Source organism: Sciurus vulgaris (genome assembly GCF_902686455.1).
Source record: "Sciurus vulgaris genome assembly, chromosome: X".
In the NCBI taxonomy this organism is placed as follows: Eukaryota; Metazoa; Chordata; class Mammalia; order Rodentia; family Sciuridae; genus Sciurus; species Sciurus vulgaris.
Genome location: NC_136471.1, coordinates 74,133,576 through 74,152,591, shown reverse-complemented (window position 1 = coordinate 74,152,591; position 19,016 = coordinate 74,133,576). Strand labels below are relative to the sequence as shown.

Below are 19,016 nucleotides of genomic sequence, written 5' to 3'. Positions count from 1 at the left end.
CATTTTATTACATTTGCTATGATGATGGGTGGGGCTTCCAAAATTGTAGGGCCTATGAGGGTTCATAAAGGCCCCTACCTTCAAGTAACAGGCTCTGCTCTTAAAGTTATTTGCCTGTGGCAACATCCAAATGCCACTGTTTCCAGTGCCTTCTGTGAGTTTGGGGGTCATTTGAAGGTGTCCCAAAGCATTCCTTTGTTCCCTAACATCCTCAGAGCACCCAAATCACAATCTATTGTATCCAAGTGTAAAGAGAACATCTCTTCACAATTCTCTGAAACACCTCTACTTATGCCCCAGTTTCTCTCAGATTCCATCAATTAATTCGCTCCCTCTGCCTGTGAACTAAAGTCCATGGGGTTAACTGGTTTTCTTCCTAACACTAAGTGCCAGCATAAAGCCATTTCCTCATTATCCTTCATTAGACAACAAAAATAAAACAAATCTCCTGAAGTCCTGGCTCACCAGTTTATCACAGAAGCCCAACCCTGCATGAATAATAGTTTAGATTCAAGATGGTTACCACCACAGGTCTTCTGAAGGACAAAAATTACTTTCAACCTACCAGTCTGTTTTCTCTTGATTCCAAAACCATTGGATTTCTGAAGACGTGTTAGAGACCCTAAGATGTGGTGTGGTTCATGCCTATCCTATCAGGACAAGGTCATTCTGGGTTGAGATCAGCTTTATAAGGGTATTGATCCTAAAGCTGAAAAAAGTAAATGGAAAGTATGCTTATAGTCCATTATGATCTACAAAGAACTTTGATGTACATTATCTCATTTGATAATAACCCTATGAGGCAGATATTAAAATTAGTTCCTTTTAACAGATGAGAAACAGAAATTTGAAGAGTTGAAATGATGGCCCAAGGTTTTTCAGTTGATATAAGAAAAAAGCTGGAATTTATTTTTTTTTATTGTAAACAAATGGGATACATGTTGTTCCTCTGTTTGTACATGGCGTAAAGGCATACCATTTGTGTAATCATAAATTTACATAGAGTAATGTTGTTTGATTCATTCTGTTATTTTTTCCCTTCCCCCCACCCCTCCCACCCCTCTTTTCCCTCTATACAGTACTTCCTTCCTCCATACTTGCCCCCCTCCCTAACCCTAACTCTAACCCTAACACTAACCCTTCCCTCCCCCCCATTATGTGTCATCCTCCACTTATTAGCGATATCATTCGTCCTTTGGCTTTTTGAGATTGGCTTATCTCACTTAGCATGATATTCTCCAATTTCATCCATTTGCCTGCAAATGCCATAATTTTATCATTCTTTATGGCTGAGTAATATTCCATTGTATATATATACCACAGTTTCTTTATCCACTCATCAATTGAAGGGCATCTAGGTTGGTTCCACAGTCTGGCTATTGTGAATTGAGCAGCTATGAACACTGATGTGGCTGTATCTCTGTAGTATGCTGATTTTAAGTCCTTTGGGTATAGGCCAAGGAGTGGGATAGCTGGGTCAAATGGAGGGTCCATTCCAAGTTTTCTAAGGAATCTCCACACTGCTTTCCAGAGTGGCTGCACTAATTTGCAGCCCCACCAGCAATGTATGAGTGTACCTTTCTCCCCACATCCTCGCCAACACCTGTTGTTGCTCGTATTCTTGATAATCGCCATTCTAATTGGGGTGAGATGGAATCTTAGGGTGGTTTTGATTTGCATTTCTCTTATTACTAGAGATGTTGAACATTTTTCCATATGTTTGTTGATTGCTTGTAGATCTTCTTAGTAGCCCATTTGTCGACTGGATTATTTGAATTCTTGGAGTAAAGTTTTTTGAGTTCTTTATAGATTCTGGAGATTAGTGCTCTATCTGAAGTATGAGTGGCAAAGATATTCTCCCACTCTGTAGGCTCTTTCTTCGCCTTGCTGATAATTTCCTTTGCTGAGAGAAAGCTTTTTAGTTTGAATCTATCCCAGTGGTTGATTCTAGCTTTTATTTCTTGTGCTATGGGAGTCCTGTTAAGGAAGTCTGATCCTAGACCAACAAGGTGAAGATTAGGACCCACTTTTTCTTCTATAATCTGCAGGGTCTCTGGTCTGATTCCGAGGTCCTTAATCCATTTTGAGTTTAGTTTCGTGCAGGGTGAGAGATATGGGTTTAGTTTCATTCTGTTGCATATGGATTTCCAATTCTCCCAGCACCATTTGTTGAAGAGGCTATCTTTTCTCCATTGCATATTTTTGGCACCTTTGTCTAGTATGAGAAAATTGTATTTATTTGGGTTTGTGTCCGTGTCCTCTATTCTGTACCATTGATCTACCTTTCTATTTTGGTACCAATACCATGCCATTTCTGTTACTACTGCTTTGTAGTAGAGTTGAAGATCTGGTATTGCAATATCCGCTGCTTTGCTCTTCCTGCTAAGGATTGCTTTAGCTATTCTGGGTTTCTTATTCTTCCAGATGAATTTCATAATTGCTTGCTCTATTTCTGTAAGGTACATCATTCGGATTTTAATTGGAATTGCATTGAGTCTGCATAGCACTTTTGGTAGTATGGCCATTTTGACAATATTAATTCTGCCTATCCAAGAACATGGAAGATCTTTCCATCTTCTAAGGTGTTATTTAAATTTAAATATAGGTCTTCTGACTCCAATGTCCTTGAGATATTTCCATTATATGCTTTGAGTTGGTGTAAGGGCATAATTATTGGATATTAACTTCTACTTAATTCAGTGGTTCTCAAATCTGAAAGTGCATAAAATCATGCGAAGGACTTTACTGTTTAAATGAAATGATTTCTAGGCACCAGCCCCTGAGTTATTGATTCAGCAGATCATTGTGAGGGCCCAAAAATTTACATTCTCAACAGAGTTTCAGGTGATGCTGATACTGCTTGTGTACGGACCACACTTTAAGAACCACTGGTCTAAGGCAAGAAGCTCTAGATATAAAACGTACCACTTTCTAAACCACAAGAGTTGGTTAAAAACCATAATCTTACAAAGTAAATACAATCATGGCAGGACTATTTAGCTAGCAAATATATTCACTCCATTTCACTAGATCCTAAAACATCAGCATTCAAAATTATCCTTACAGATCATTAGGAAGGAAGGTGATTAGGAATTAGAAAATATTTAACATATCTAAGACAAACAATATTCAAATACTCATGTTATAATGTAAAATGCCTGCTGGAAGGCCTAAGGGAACAGAGAAATTCTACAGGGTAGTTAGAAGAAGGCTTTGAGGAGACAACTTTGGACCTAGACAAATGGAATGGATAATAAACTTTTTAAAAAAATCTTTACACAAATATATTTATCTCAGTAATAGGGAAAAATTGGAGAACATCTGAATGTACAAGAATGGAATATTAGTATATGACTGCTCAATGAGTTATTCTGCAACCATTAAAAAGGATAATTCGATTGACTATAGCAATACAGAAGATGCTTTCATATGATGTTAAAAACTAATAATATTTAGGGGATAGCAGAAAGATCATTTAACTAAAAATAGTGTATCCTCAATTATCCATGTATACATTATCAATAGCCTACAGGCTGGCTTCTAGCACTCTTTGTTGGCTACCTCACATTCCTTCCAATCAATGCATGGAAAGAATAAGAGGAAACAAACATACAGAAGAATATAGAAAAGTTTACAAGGCCAGACTGCTAAGGGGAATACAGAAGACGAAGAATACAACTCCTTCCTCTGAGAAGTTTATAGTCAAATTAGGGATCTAAGACAAATAAATAAGAGTGTGCCCAGATCCAATTAAATAGTATAGGCTGTAAGTGCTGAAGGAAGCTGACATAGTCTAAAGATTATCTAGAAAAAGTAGAAGTTGAGTTTGAAGGAATAGATGGGGTTTCAATTAGAGAATAGTGGAATAGAATGAGCAAAATTAAAATGGAATCTTTGGAGTTCAATGAAGGGACTGCCCTGACTAAAGGACACATGAAGCTAGGTTCAGTGGCACATGCCTATAATCCCAGCTAAGAGAGACTGAGGCAGGAGGATTGCCAAGTTCAAGACCAGCTTCAGCATGTTGGGGAGACCCTGTCTCAAAGTGAAAAAGAGCTGGGGATGTAGCTCAGTGGCAGAGTGCTTGCCTAGCATATGTGAGTCTCTGCGTTTAGATCTCCAGCACCAGAAAACAAAACAAAACAAAAAGAACAAGAAAAGATAACACTGGAAAAGCAATTTGGGATTTGACTACAAAGTGTTTTGAGTACCAGACATGGAATTCTGAAGTTAGGCATATATATACTGGGGAGTTATGGGTAGCTCTCGAGAAAGTACTGTCATGATAAAAACAGCTTTTAGAAAAATTTGATCTTGTAACATGTACAGGACAGACTTACAGGGTATAATAACGGGGTTGGAAGACCAAGTAGGTAATCTTTGCAGTAATCTGTGACTACAGCACAGATTCTTTACTTAAACTTTCAAATAAATCACCACTTTATTTTTAATTGTTGAAAAGACTGGAAGACAAAGAAAAAAAGGGGTTTTCTGTGACCCTGTAACCATCTCTGTCCCCAAAAGCAGTGCACTATATTGCACTTGTAATAACGTGGGCTCCCTTTTCCTGTGGGTAGAGAGGTCATGTCTCCTTGCCTCTCCCCTGTCTGTTGCTCAAATGAGTTGCATAACCAACATTTGGAGCCATTCAGGAGAAAGTGAATTCTGACCTCATCAAGACCCAGGAGATCAAGCCCCCACAAACACATCACTAGATAATTTAGAACAACCAAGTGTACCAAATTTACATAAATGTCACTGATAGAGACCAAAACAAAGACCAAATCCAAACAAGCTCTGGAAATCATACATAATATGGACAGTCTAGTATAGCAATGTACTTTACCCCCCTACCCAGGTATCAATATTACAGAACATTTCTTGAAGACCTAAAAACTGGAAATGTTTATATAACTTATTTTTTTAAGACTGTTTTCCTAACAAGAGTAATGACAGCCAGTCATTGGTATACTGAATTCCTACACCACTACTGGATTAGATTTTACTTATTGAGCAGTCAGAAAGCACCTACTATATGCCAAGTACTATATTACACACTGATTTTATAGAAAGAAAGGGTATAGGAAGGAAGAAAGGAAGGAGGAAGTAAGGGATCCTGTCTTTCAGGAGCTCATAGAAGAACGGATAAGTAAAAAGGCAATGAGAACTTCATTACATACTCAAAATCTACTGTCCTCTTCTTCCTTGCTAAAGGTACTTTACTTTTGTTTGGAATAGCAATATACCCATGCTCAAGAGATGAATCATGATTACCTTATTATTAAAAATACTTTGAGTCCCCTTTGCTAAACCCTGACTTTCCCAGACTCCCTTGCAAGTGGAAATGGTCATTAAGATGAAGTTCTGTCCAAAGAATTGTACATGGAGATCTTCTGGAAGGCTTCTGTGGAACGTTCTACTAGGCTTTCTCCAATCTGATGAGAAAACCTTACACCCTTGGCCCTTTCTCACATAAGTGTGAAGAGGTCATGCCTATAGCCGAAGCAGCTACCCTGTAACCATGAGGCAATAAAAATGAAGACAAGAAGTCACATATTCTAAATGGTGGAACAAAAGAATGGAAACACTAGTCTTTTCATTATATCATTGAGCCATTTAAATAAAACTATCACCTGGAACTACAAACTCTAGACTTCATGTCCTTATGGTTTAAGCCACCATTAGGTTTTCTGTTATAGTTAGTAGAACTCTCATATATTGGGCACCTACTATGTGCCAGGAAAAATATGGTGCTTAGTATATTTTATTTTATCTTATCTTCACAACAACCCCTTGTAATAGAAATTATTATCACTCTTTTACCAATAAAGCTGAAAAAAGGGTTAGTTAGTATCTTGTTCAAGGATAGAACCTTGATAGAACCAAGATTCAACCTCATGTATATCCAACTCCAAAATCTTCCATTAACAAAATATCCACAACTAGAATATATGATAGAAAGTGAAAAAGTACCTGTTAGTACTGTTAGTAAGCTTTCACTCATCACAACAAAAGACCTGAGATTATTAACTTACAAAAGAAAGGGTTTGGTTTGTTTCACCCTTATTGGAGGTTCCAGTCCAAGATCAATTGGCCATGTTGCTTTGGGCTTCTAGTAAGGCTAACACATCATGGCCAGAGGATGTGACAGAGCAAAACTTCTCACATCATGAGAAAGAAGCAAAAAGAAACAGGAAGAGGCTAGGGTCCCCAAAATCCTTGAGAACATGCCCCAAAGATGTAAGGACCCCCAATTAGGCCCTGTCTCACAAAGGTTCTACCACTTCCAAACAGCACCACTCTGAAGACCAAGCCTATAACACAAGGGCCTTTGAAGGTCATTTGGGATCTAAACCATAGCAGTACCTTAAGATCTGTAAAGTTAATCTGAGAGTCAAGTCAAAAAAGAAAATATTTTCAAATATAGAGGAAGCTGTCATGAAGGAAGTAACGTGTAACCTGGGACCTGAAAAAATGGTAGGATATGTTTATTTAAAAGGAAGAATAAAGCCAAAGGATGGCCTAAACCAGTAATTACCCTCTTTTGTTTTTATTTTTATTAAGTCTTTTAAAAATCTAATGAAAGCTATGAATTCTCTCCTATAGAAAAAAAATCACATATTCCAAGACTCACAAACTTTTGCATAACATTTATGTCTGTTCACGGACCCTTTGAAGTTCTTCCATTGAACAACAGATTCCAAGTTAATAATTTCTGGTCTAAACAAAGGAGAAAAACATGAAGCAACATACTAAGACAGGAGGGTACAAAGCATTGAATGAGGCCATAATTAGAGTTCAGCTGACATAAAGATTAATGGAATCTGTGGAAACAATGTCACGGAGATAAATAATAGCCAGAATTTAAATCTCCTGGATGGTAGACAAAATAATTTGAATGCTACCTGGAGGGAAAAGAGAGCTATTGGAAAAGTTTTGATATAGAAGTGGTATAATAAAAGGTTAGTTTGGTTGAGTAGTGCATTTTCCAACAGTCTCCAGTGTGACATACCATGATACATTCAGGAAACATTCCTCACCACTGTCAGGACAAAATTTCATTCTAGTTTATATAGCAGAGATCCATATACAAAAGTATATTCAATGGTAAGTTGACTGACCCATCTTCAAAATGACAGATAATATAACCATCATTTTATATATATATATATATATCATTATTTCCTACAATGAATGATTATCTTGATAAATAGTATATTCCATCATTCTTTCAGGTTTCTTTTGTTATCTATTTTAAAACAAAGTATTCACAGGTAAACACTATTACCAATTTATTATAAAGGATATTATAAAGGCTATAAATGAATAGCCAGATGAATTGTTATAAAAAGTCAAGCTCTAGGACATTGCCAAGTTCATAGCTTCTGTCCTTGTGGGGTTTTAGGGTATGCCACCTTGCTGTCATATAGATGAGCTAATGCAATAGCTCACTGAACTCAGTTGTTTAGAGTTTAAAATAAAGTATGTTTTAACACAAAACTCACTGAATTCATAGCACATTTATTATTTAATTCAATAAAAGTGCTCTCTAAAGTGAATGGGACTTCTAAAATAACTATTTCTGTGCTTCTAAAGATACTTATTCATCTTAGTCTCAATGACCATCAGAACCTAAAACAAGATTTCTTTGAACTTATCTAGGTCCTATTTGCCAAGGAGCATCTATGCCATTTTGGATAAATATGATGCAAATAAATTTTAACTACTACAGTCACCACCATCTTTGTCTTCTTAGTTAAAATGCATCAGAAGAAGTAATATCAATGACAGTGACTGTGCAGGGTGTGCCAAGGGCCCATCCCTCCACAAAAAATCCAGAAAAATGAGTAAAACTGTCAATATCGACTTTCTCAAAATGCTTAAAAATGTTCAATAGTTTACAGAAACCAAGTAAATGTTGAATCAAAGAAAAGCTGATTGAAACAAGGTAGTAGAGTTTTAAAGAATTTTAACTTGAATTTTCTCCACCCTGTGCCCAGGGAGGTGACTTTCTTGAATACAACAGATCATGTTCAGGTTTAGATACCTGGTATCTGGCCAAACAGAGTAGACCTTGTTCAGGAATAAACTTTATCACATTTGTCTCTGAGAATTTCCTGAAGGAATGATGCAAGGTGTTTGATTTGTCCCACATAATTGAGAACTCTCTCAGGGTAGAAAAGTGGGTAAGTGGGATTCATTTCTTGAAAACGTTGAAAGGCAAATGAATAAGCTGCTGCCACCTGAGGCAAAACATTACAATTAGGAAAAATTGACCTGGTAAAAGCCAGGTAGAACAGCTGGACAGAGTGTTTCTTTGAAGAATAAGAGCTTTAAAAAAATCTGTCATGTTCTGCAACCTAAATCTATTCTAAGAAATAAAGTCAAGGGGTTGGGGATTTAGTTCAGTGACAGAGCACTTGCCTAGTGCATGCAAGGCCCTGAGTTTAGTCATCAGCCCTGAAAATAAATACAGTCAAATAACTTTAATAAATTAATGAAGGACTAATTGAATGGACTTATGAGAAGATTGGATATATCTGATGAATGTGTTAATTAAGTTGAAGTTAATAGAAATTATCCAAATTAAAAGGTAAAGAATAATAAAAACAACAAACCAAAGTTCCTTCATATAGCAAGGAATAAGAGCCATACACATGCTGCTATAGTCTGGATCATGAATGTTCACCAAAGGCCTACATCTCAAAGGCTTGGTCTCCAGGGCAGTGCCATTGAAAGATAGTAGAAACTTTGAGAGATGAGGTCTAGTAGAGGGCCCTTAGGTCACTAGGATCATGGCCCAAAGGAAATTGTGGGACCCCAGCCCTCTTTCTTTCTGCTCCTTGGCTTATGATACAAGTGGATTTTGTTCTACAACGTGTTCCCACCAGGATGTGCTGCCATACCAGAGGTCCAAAATAATAGAGTCAATTGATTACACACTGGAACTTCCCAAACCATGATCGAAAATAAGTATTTCTCTCATAAGTCAATTATCTAAGGTATTTCATTATAATAATGAGAAGTTGATTAACACACATTCCCCAGGATAGGATATGTATTCTATATATTGGATCTTAGGAAAGACTTAAGAATGCCTACCTCTAAACTCAGATTCTAATCTTTTCTTATTTAAATTTTTATTTTTACAGACTGCATTTTGATTCATTGTACACAAATGGGGTACAACTTTTCATTTCTACGGTTGTACACAATGTAGATTCACACCATTCGTGTAACCATACATATACATAGGGTAATAATGCCTGTCTCATTCTACTATCTTTCCTTCCCCCACCCACTCCCGTTTCATTTTCCTCTACACCATCCAAAGTTCCTTAATTCTTCTCTTTCCCCACCACCGCCACCACTCCCCTCATTATGTATTTTCATCCACTTACCAGAGAAAACATTTGGCCTTTGGTTCTTTGGCCTATTTCACTTAGCATGATATTCTCCAACTCCATCCATTTACCAGCAAATACCATAATTTTATTCTTCTTTATGACTGAGTAATATTTGATTGTGTATATACACCACAGTTTATTCATCATCAATTGAAGGTCATCTCGGTAAGTTCCACAATCTAGCTACTGTGAATTGAGCAGCTATGAACATTGATGTGGTTGTGTCACTGTAGTATGCTAACTTTAAGTCCTTTGGGTATAAACTGAGGAGTGGGATAGCTGGGTCAAATGGTAGGTCCATTACAAGTTTTCTGAGGAATCTCCATACTGCTTTCCAGAGTGACTGCACCAATTTGCAACCCCACCAGCAATGTATGAATGTGCCTTTTTCTCCACATCCATGCCAATACTTATTATTGCTCGTGTTCTTGATAGTAACCATTCTAATTGGAGTTTGATGAAATCTTAGGGTGGTTTTGATTTGCATTTCTCTAATTACTAGAGATGATGAGCACTTTTTCATTTATTTGTTGATCACCTGTATATCTTCTTCTGTGAAGTGTCTGCCCAGTTCCTTGGTCCATTTATTGATTGGGTTCTTTGTATTTTTGGTGTAAAGTTTTTTAAGTTCTTTATAAATTTTGGAGATGAGTGCTCTGAAGTGTGTGTGGAAAAGATTTTCTCCCATTCTGTAGGCTCTCTCTTCACATTCTTGATTGTATCCTTTGCTGAGAAAAAGCTTTTTAGTTTGAATCTGTCCCATTTATTGATTCTTGATTTTATTTCTTGCATGATGGGGGTCTTGTTAAGGAAGTCTGCTCCTAAGCCAACATGATGAAGATTCAGGCCTACTTTTTCTTCTACTTGGTGCAGGGTCTCAGGTCTAATTCCTAGATCATTACACCATTTTGAGTTGAGTTTTGTACAGGGTGAGAGATAGGGGTTTAATTTCATTTTACTGCATATGGATTTCCAGTTTTCCCAGTACCACTTGTTGAAGAGGTTATCTTTTCTCCATTGTGTTTTTGGCACCTTTGTCTAGTATGAGATAACTGTACTTATGTGGGTTTGTCTATGTGTCTTCTATCCTGTACCACTGGTCTACCTGTCTATTTTGGTGCAATACCATGCTGTTTTTGTTATTCTTGCTCTACAGTAGAGTTTAAGGTCTAGTATTGTGATACCTCCTGCATCACTCTTCCTGCCCAGGATCGCTTTGGAAATTCTGGGTCTTTTGTTCTTCCAGATGAATTTCATGATTGCCTTCTCTATTTCTATGAGGAATGTCATTGGGATTTTAATTGAAATTGCATTAAATCTGTACAGTTCTTTTGGTAGTATGACCATTTTGATAATATTAATTCTGCCTATCCAAGAACACGGGAGATCTTTCCATCTTCTAAGGTCTTCTTCAATTTCTTTCTTTAATGTTCTATAGTTTTCATTGTAGAGGTCTTTCACCTCTTCTGTTAGATTGATTCCTAAGTTGTTTTTTTTTTTTTTGAGGTTACTGTGAATGGAGTTGTTTTCCTCATTTCCCTTTCAGATGATTCATCACTTATGAATAAAAGTGCTTTAGGTTTATTCTTTAGGCTCAGTGCAAGCAGAAAGGGAATGCTGAAGCAAAGCAATTACCAGACTAGTTTGGTCTTGAAGGAGTACTCCAAGAAAAAGTCGGTATGCAATGACTGGAACAGATTTATTGCCTTTTTTCACTACAGGTATTCAAGAACATCTCAATCAAATAAATAGTTGACCATAAACTAATGGAAGAGAAACATGAGAGACCATAACCAAGGAATTAATTGGTTTTTGAAAATTTGCCAACAAACAATTTAAAAAACATTTAAAAACTATATTTATTGTGGGTTTGCCTCTGTGTCTTCTATAATATTCCATTGGTCTTCATTTCTGTTTTAGTACTAGTACCAAGCTATTTTTGTTACTTTAGCTCTGTAGTATAATGTGAGATCTAGTATTATGATGCTTCCTGCTTCACTCTTTTTTTCTCAGGATTGCCTTGGTTATTCCAAATGAATTTTATGACTGCTTCTTTTTCTGACACACAAATACAACACACAGCAAGCAACAACAATCTCTGCATGGAGAGAAGCGACAAAATTTGATTACCAGAGCTATCACATTATAATACAAAAAATGACCAATTTAAACAAATTAAAAATGAGAGGCATACAAAGGAACAATAAAGTGTGTCCCATGAACAGTAAAAATAAACAGAAACTATCCCTGAAGAAACAAAGATATTGTGCTTAGTACTCAAAAACTTTAAATTAAATGTGTCAAATAAACTTAAAGAGATGAAGGAAACAATGGACAAAGAACTAAAGGAAACTAGGAGAAAGATATCCCCCAAAATAGAGAACATTAATAAAAACATAGAAATAATGATAAGAAACCAAATAGAAATTCTACACCTGAAAACCACAAATGAAGTGAAAAACACACTAGAGGATTTCAACAGCAGGCTTGAATAAGTAGAAAGCAAACAGGAAGATAGAACATTTGAAATTATCCAGTCTGGAGAACAGGTAAAAGAATGAAGAAAAATGAACAGACACTAAAAGGACTATAAGAAATCAAGTTTACCAATATATAATATGACCATGGGGAGTTCCAGAAGAAGAGAAAAAAGGGATGGATGTTTGAAATAATGATTCAAAATTTCCTAAATTTGACAAAAGACAAAATCTGTGCATATAATCATATAATCATCTTAGTGAACTCCAAGTAATATGAAGAAATTAATACCAAAACACATAACTATCAAAAGACAAACAGTAAATCACCAAAGCAGCAAAAGAGAAGCTACTCAACACATACAAGGAACAGTCAACAACATTAGCTGCTAATTTTTCAACGGAAACTATGAACATCAGGAAGAAGTGGGATGGCACATTTAAAGTACCAAGAGATAAAATTGTCAACCAAGTATTTGATAGACAAGAAAACCATCCATTAAAAAGGAGAAATTAAGACATTTTCAGAAAATAAAAGCTGAAAGCATCCAACAATAGCAGGTTTGCTCTTCAAGAAACATTAAATGGAGTCCTTCAGGCTGAAACAACACTAGAAAATAACTTGAAGTCCTATGAAGAAATAAAAACACTGCATATGGATTTTCAGGGCTAGGAATATAGCTCAGTGGTAGTATTGGCCCACTACACATGAGGAACTAGGTTCAATACCTTGTACTACAAAATTAAAATTATTTAATTAAATTAAAAACAATGGTAAAGGTAGCTACACAGAAAAAACAAAATACAGTATAATGAATTTTACTTTTCATTTCCTCTTTCTACATATGACTTAAAATAAAAAATGCATAAAATAAGTCTATGTTAAGGGTGCAAATGTATAAAGATATAATTTATGATATTAATAATATAAAGGGGAGACGGAAAGCTGTGCAGAAACAATTTTTGCTCATATTTATATTCACTTGAATATAAGTTTGGAGGTCTGTTATAATTCAGAGAGAAACCACTAAGACAATGACATAAAAACATACCCCACAAATGAGAAGGGAATTAACATATTTAACTATGAAAAAAGTCAGTTAAATAAAGCAAAAGGCAACAATGGTAGAATTGAGGAATAAGAAAACATAAGACATAGAAAACAAATTGCAAAATGGCAGAAGTCTTCCCTTATCAATAATTACTTTAAATGTAAATGGAAAAAACCTTCCCAAAAAGGCAGAGATCTGCAGAATGGATTTTTTTAAAATCATCCAACTATATGCTGAACATACTCTCTATCCAAAGACATAAATGCACTGAAAGTGAAAGGATATAAAAAATGTTCTATGCAAATAGTAACCAAAAAACAACTGTTGTGAATATACTAATATCAGAAAAAAAACAGAATTGAACAAGAGATAAAGAGAGACTTTATGTGTTAGTAAAAAGGAAAATCTATCACAAAGATACAAAATTTATAAGCACAGTTGAGCCTAACAATGGAGACCAATTACACATGAAACAAGTCATGAGAAAGAAGAAAATGGTTAGCTCTGCAATAATAATAAGAGCCTTGAGCCAGAGGCAATGACACATGCCTATAGTACCAGCTACTTGGAAGATTGAGGCAGGAGGATAACTTAAACCAGAAGTTCAAGGTCAGCCTGGGCAACATAGCAAGACCTCATTTCAAAATAAAAAAGTTGGTAATTTCAATATGCCCTTTCAAAAATGGCTAAAACAGCCAGACAGAGTCAGTAAGGGAAGAAATATCTTAAATATCGACATGAACAAAAATATACAGAACACTACCCATAAACTATAGAATAAACATTAATTTCAAGTACACATGAAACTTCTTCAGGATAAACTATGTTAGTCAAAAAAAGTAGTTGCAAGTAGTTTTTAAAGATTAAATCTTTTTTCACCACAATGGAATGAAACTAGAAATCAATAAGAAAAGGAAAACTGGAAAAATCACAAATATGTTGAAATTAGACAACACATTCTTCAACAACCAAAGGGTCAAACAAGAAATCACGAGGTAAATTGGAAAATACTTTGAGACTAGTGAAAACAAAAACACTACATACCAAAATTTATGAAATGAAGCAAAATCAGTGCTCAGAGGGAAATTGATAGCTGCAAATACATTCATTAAAAAAGAATAAGTATCTCAAGTCAGTAAACAAACTTTAGACCTTGAGGATCTTGTAAAAGAAAAGCAAACTAAATTCAAAGCTAGCAGAAGCAAGGAAACATAATAACAATCAAGAATTTTTTTAAAATTCAGAACAGAAGAGCAATAAAGAAAAATGAATGAAAATAAAGTTGGTTCTTAGAAAAGAGCAACCAAAGTGACAAAAAGCATAGTTAAACTAAGAAAAAATACTTAAGAGCACTGCTTCACTAAAATCAGAAATGGAAGTACAGACATTATTACCAATCTTACAGAAATATTAATGATTATGAATGTGTATTGGCTTTCTTTCACTATGACAAAATACCTAAGAAAAAATTTAAAAGGAGAAAAGATTTATTTTGACTCACCATTTTGCAGGTTTCAATTTATGGTCATTTGGCTCTGCTTTTTCTGAGCCAATGGTGAGGCAGAAGATAATGGTGGGAAGGGATGGCTGACCCAAGGTTTTCACCTCATGACAGCTGGAAAGTAGAGAAGAGTGAGAAATAGGAAAGGGCTAGACACAAAACACACCCTTCAATGACATATACCCAGTGACCTCCTTCCCCCAGCTAAGTTCCATCTCCTAAAGTTTTCACCACGTCCCAGTAGCACCATGGGCTGATACCAAGTCTATAGCACATGCCCTTTAGGATAATTTTCAAATCCAAAACATAATTTTCTGACCCTAGCCCCCAAAGGCTCATGTCCATCTCATAAGGCAAAAATGCATTTAGTTCATATCCAAGAATCCCTAAAGTTGCAACAGTTGCAGCATTGCTTAAAAGTCCAAGTACAAAGTCTCCTCTGAAACCCAAAACAAACTTAGCTGTGAGGCCCTATACGATTTTTTAAAGTTACATACTTACAACATACAATGGTACAGGATAAACATTCCCATTCCAAAAGGAAGGTATACAAGAATAGAAAGGAAGAATGGGACCAAGGCAAGACCAAAACCCAGCAGAGCAAACAACATACTGTATATCCATTTATAGCATTTGGGGCACATGTTTACATATTTGCTTACCAAAAGGCTTGGGAAACCCCACCTCTATGGCCTTGTTGATGATGACCCAAATGGTCATTCTTTTGGGATAACTATGCTCACTGCCTGTGACTTGCTTTTCTTTCTTTCTTTCTTTCTTTCTTTCTTTCTTTCTTTCTTTCTTTCTTTCTTTCTTTCTTTCTTTCTTTCTTTCTTTTTCAGGAGGAGGGTACTGGGGATTGAACTCATAAGCACTTGACCCCTGAGCCACATCCCAATCCCTATTTTTGTATTTTATTTAGAGACAGGGGTCTCACCGAGTTGCTTAGCGCCTCGCCATTTCTGAAGACAGCTTTGAACTTGAGATCCTCCTGTCATAGCCTCGCAAGCAGCTGCCTGTGGCTTTCTTCAACAAATGATCCACATTCCTGGCATTACTAACTTCCTAGCTCTCCATTGCAACTTTTGACTTCACTCTCATAGCTTCATGCAACACCCTCTTATAGGCTGCCCAGGGGTTCTAACCCCGCCACATACTGCCTGGTTTCCCAGTATTCCTTTCAAATCTGGGTGAAAGCCTACACGACCTTATAACTATTGCATTCTGCATGCCTGTAAAACCAGTATCATATACATAATACCAGTGTGCCACCAGTGGGAGCAGGAAGTAGGCCCACTTAGACCCTGGCTGCTGTGGCCTCTGAGTGCTTGGAGAGAATGATGAAATGAATCCTGAAGAAATAAATTCCTAGTCAACCTTCTGGAAGCAGGATGCCCAGGAGCTCAGTTCTCAGATAAAAGGTTTATGCTTGTACAACTTTGAACCATCAAGGGGTGAGGTCTTGCTGATTTCTGAGATGTTTCCTATTGTCCTGGTGCTTGGCTTCTTTTCAATGGCACTAATATCTTTAACTGTCACATTTTCCTTGGCCACAACTTTAAATGCATTCCTTTTCCAATAAAAATGCAAATTTAAGTCTTTGGGTTCTTTTTTTTTAACTCCCAATTCTCACTATAAATCTGGCTAAATGTGGCCAGCACTGCCTGAACTCTCTGAAACCTTGAAATATTCTCTACCAGATTAATTAGTCTATTACCTTTAAACTCAATTCACACACTCTTAGGACATGGACAAAATGTAGACAAATAATTTTCCAGAATATAATACATACGACCTCTACTCCAATTACCAAAAGAGTCCTCATTTCCATCTAAACCTCATCAGCACAGCTTTTATTTTACATTCTTATCAGTTTTCTTTTTTTTTTTTTTTAATCATTGCCTGTTTTTATTGAAAATTCTTGATTTAGAATTATTTTCAAGAACCAAATTTAAAATAATTGGATAGCAGGTCAAAAGATCTCACATTATAGAAAATGACAATTTGAGGCCAAATTAAAATGTAAAAAATGGGGCACTGGAGGATACAGCTCAGTGGTAAAGTATGTGCTCAGTATTCATGAAGCCCTGGGTTCAACTCTAGCACAAATAAAGCAAACAAACAAAAAAATTAGCCATCAGAACCTTGGATACTTTAATAAATTAAAATTGCAAAATTCAGGGGTAGGGAAGGAGGAGAAAGGAACATACCTTCAGCCTTTATTTATTCTAACATTCATATTTGGCTTCCTCATGGAGTTGTTTTATTATAGGACAGGTGAACTAAGGAACCAGTTATTTCCACAAGAAATCAAAGTATGAACTCACACAGATAGGTTTCCTTCTGAGATATGGTACTTTTTTGAAAAAAATCAATATGTAAAACAAAAATAAAAACACCCTTTCTCAAATACTTAAATTGCAGTCACAGGAGTAGGAGAGTCACTATTTACAGGGCACATATCCATTTAAACCATGTTTTTTAGGTCAGATACAATGCCTATGCAACTGGCCTGGGAAAAGGAAAAATGTAGAATGAGAAAGAACACCTTAAGTTAGAGTAATTAAATTCCCTCCATTGGTTTTGTAAGAAACGAGGGATCTCTGCTCTGCTGAGGCAGAGTGGGAGAGCCCTTGAGCTGCAAGCATGAAGTAGCAAGGAGGTGGCTGACTATGGGACCTCAGATATAGCTCTTACTCTTTCCCAAAATTAAGCACACAACCACAAAAAGTCCTGCTGCTCCACATCCACGTCAAACTTGATATTTCTTAGGTAATGCTAAACAAACCTTAAGTAACAGCATTCTCTGATGAGTCTTATCCTTGTCAGAGCCAGTAACTAAAAGCCAATATGTTGCAATTGATTCTTTTATTTTCCAATCAGCCAAGAGTCCCAACTTATGGTTTTCTTCCCTTTTTACGCAAGGACTGTCCTTCTCCAGAGAAAGCAACAAATCTGCCTCCAGCTTCATCCTCTTCAACCTTTTTAACCAATGGACGTGAATTTCTGATGAAAGTTATTTTACCAAGTTTAAATTCGTAATTGGGAATTCCTCTTTTAATGTCTCCAGGCTTGATTGGGGAGGGACTAGGCTCTAACCCTTTCTTCTTTCCATCTAGTCTATTCCCAGAGCCAGAAAAGGCACGGAAACCCAACTCTCCCACATAGCCACTGTGGTCAGCTTCGCCTTCTGTTGACTCCTCATGCTGGACTTGTCTTTCAGGTTCCTTGTAGCCCAGGGGAGCATCAAAGTCCACATTCATGTCACACTCAATGATGGACACAGCCTTGTCAGGTTTGGTCTCCATCACCCGCAGTTCATAGATCTTCTCATTGTAGTTGATGGCAATCACATCCCCAGTGGTCAGACAGGCAAAGTTTCTCAATGCATTTTCTAATACTGCTTTGGGGTTGGTGATATCCAGGAAGTCTGGGCTCTGAGGCTGGAATTTGGAGTATGTAGCCACTTGAAGGTTGACACTCTCCACCTGCACCAAGCCCCCTTCTTCCAACAGCAAATTCTGCATCATCCAGTGTGGGAGATAGCAGATGCCCTCATCAGCCACGAATTCCAGAACCCCGCAGTGTGTCATGCGATCCGAATTCTTATTGGTCAGTTTGAATAGCATGGGATAGGTAATGTTAAGTCGGCTGAGTTGATCGAGGGCCGAGGGTGGCATAATTATCTTCCCTCCTTTCTCCACATCTGACCTGTCATTAGGCCCTGCTAGCATGGACACAGAGAAGCAGCGGTACTGTGTGGAGAAGCGGTTCTGGAAGACCCGAGGAATCGGGTGGTCGAACATGTTGAAAGAGAACATGATGTAAACCCTTCGTAGACGCAGCTTTTCTCAGGAAACGTTAGTACAGGAACAGTCGGAAAACTCTCTTATCAGTTTTCTATCAGAATTGTCCATTAATCTCTGTTTACAGCATTCTATATTTTTGGCAGGTTTTCATTTTAATTCCAGACATTATTTTGTAAGAACTTAGGCTTATTGTACACGTTAGGTTTTCTCTCCTAGAATTGGAATATGATAGGAAAATATACTTGACAGAGCAAGTTCTCTGAAATGCATGCAGATTTTTGACAATACCTCACCCCAAGAGAAGGAAGAAATACCTGAACAGGGTTCCAGATTTATTAAGGTCTAACTGATACACAAAAGCTTATACAAATTTAGATATGCATTTTGGTAAGCCCAGAGTTAGTTCTGAAAAGTTGTTTTATTCTAAGATTTTTTTTCTTTAATAGAAATTAGACTACTGATTTCAATTTTCTTTAGGAAAAATAAAAGGTATGGTTATGACTAAAGCATTTGTTTCCACATCAACTTTTATGTAGACTTGCGTGGAACTGAACTGGAGGGATGCAATAAAGTTCTGCCCCACTATGTAAAGGGAGATAGAATCACTTGCTAGGTGACTTCTGTGGTTCTGGCCATATCATGAACTGCACAGTCAAGGCACAAGAATCTACACAGTTCTGAAATAACATGCTAGGCATAAAAGGCTGTAGCCCTTTAAGGTTTGTATCCTACAATGATTAATAAAGGACTAGGAGGGTGTGTCATTGTTA

At 36.7% G+C, this 19,016-nt stretch overlaps 1 protein-coding gene and 1 long non-coding RNA gene across 2 annotated transcripts in view; both read right to left on the bottom strand.

The window, feature by feature from the left end:
* LOC306650808 overlaps nucleotides 1-19,016 on the bottom strand; it is a 176,946-nt gene that overhangs the window by 28,162 nt on the left and 129,768 nt on the right. Inside the window, exon 2 of the long non-coding RNA XR_013761033.1 lies at nucleotides 14,438-14,551. This is a non-coding gene — a long non-coding RNA (uncharacterized lncRNA). The remainder of the gene's footprint in view (nucleotides 1-14,437; nucleotides 14,552-19,016) is intronic.
* LOC306650970 (ubiquitin recognition factor in ER-associated degradation protein 1-like) lies at nucleotides 16,573-18,319 on the bottom strand. The gene has a single exon (XM_079123469.1). It carries the CDS (start codon nucleotides 18,256-18,258, stop codon nucleotides 17,335-17,337), a length of 924 nt encoding a protein of 307 aa, XP_078979595.1. The 5' UTR covers nucleotides 18,259-18,319; the 3' UTR covers nucleotides 16,573-17,334.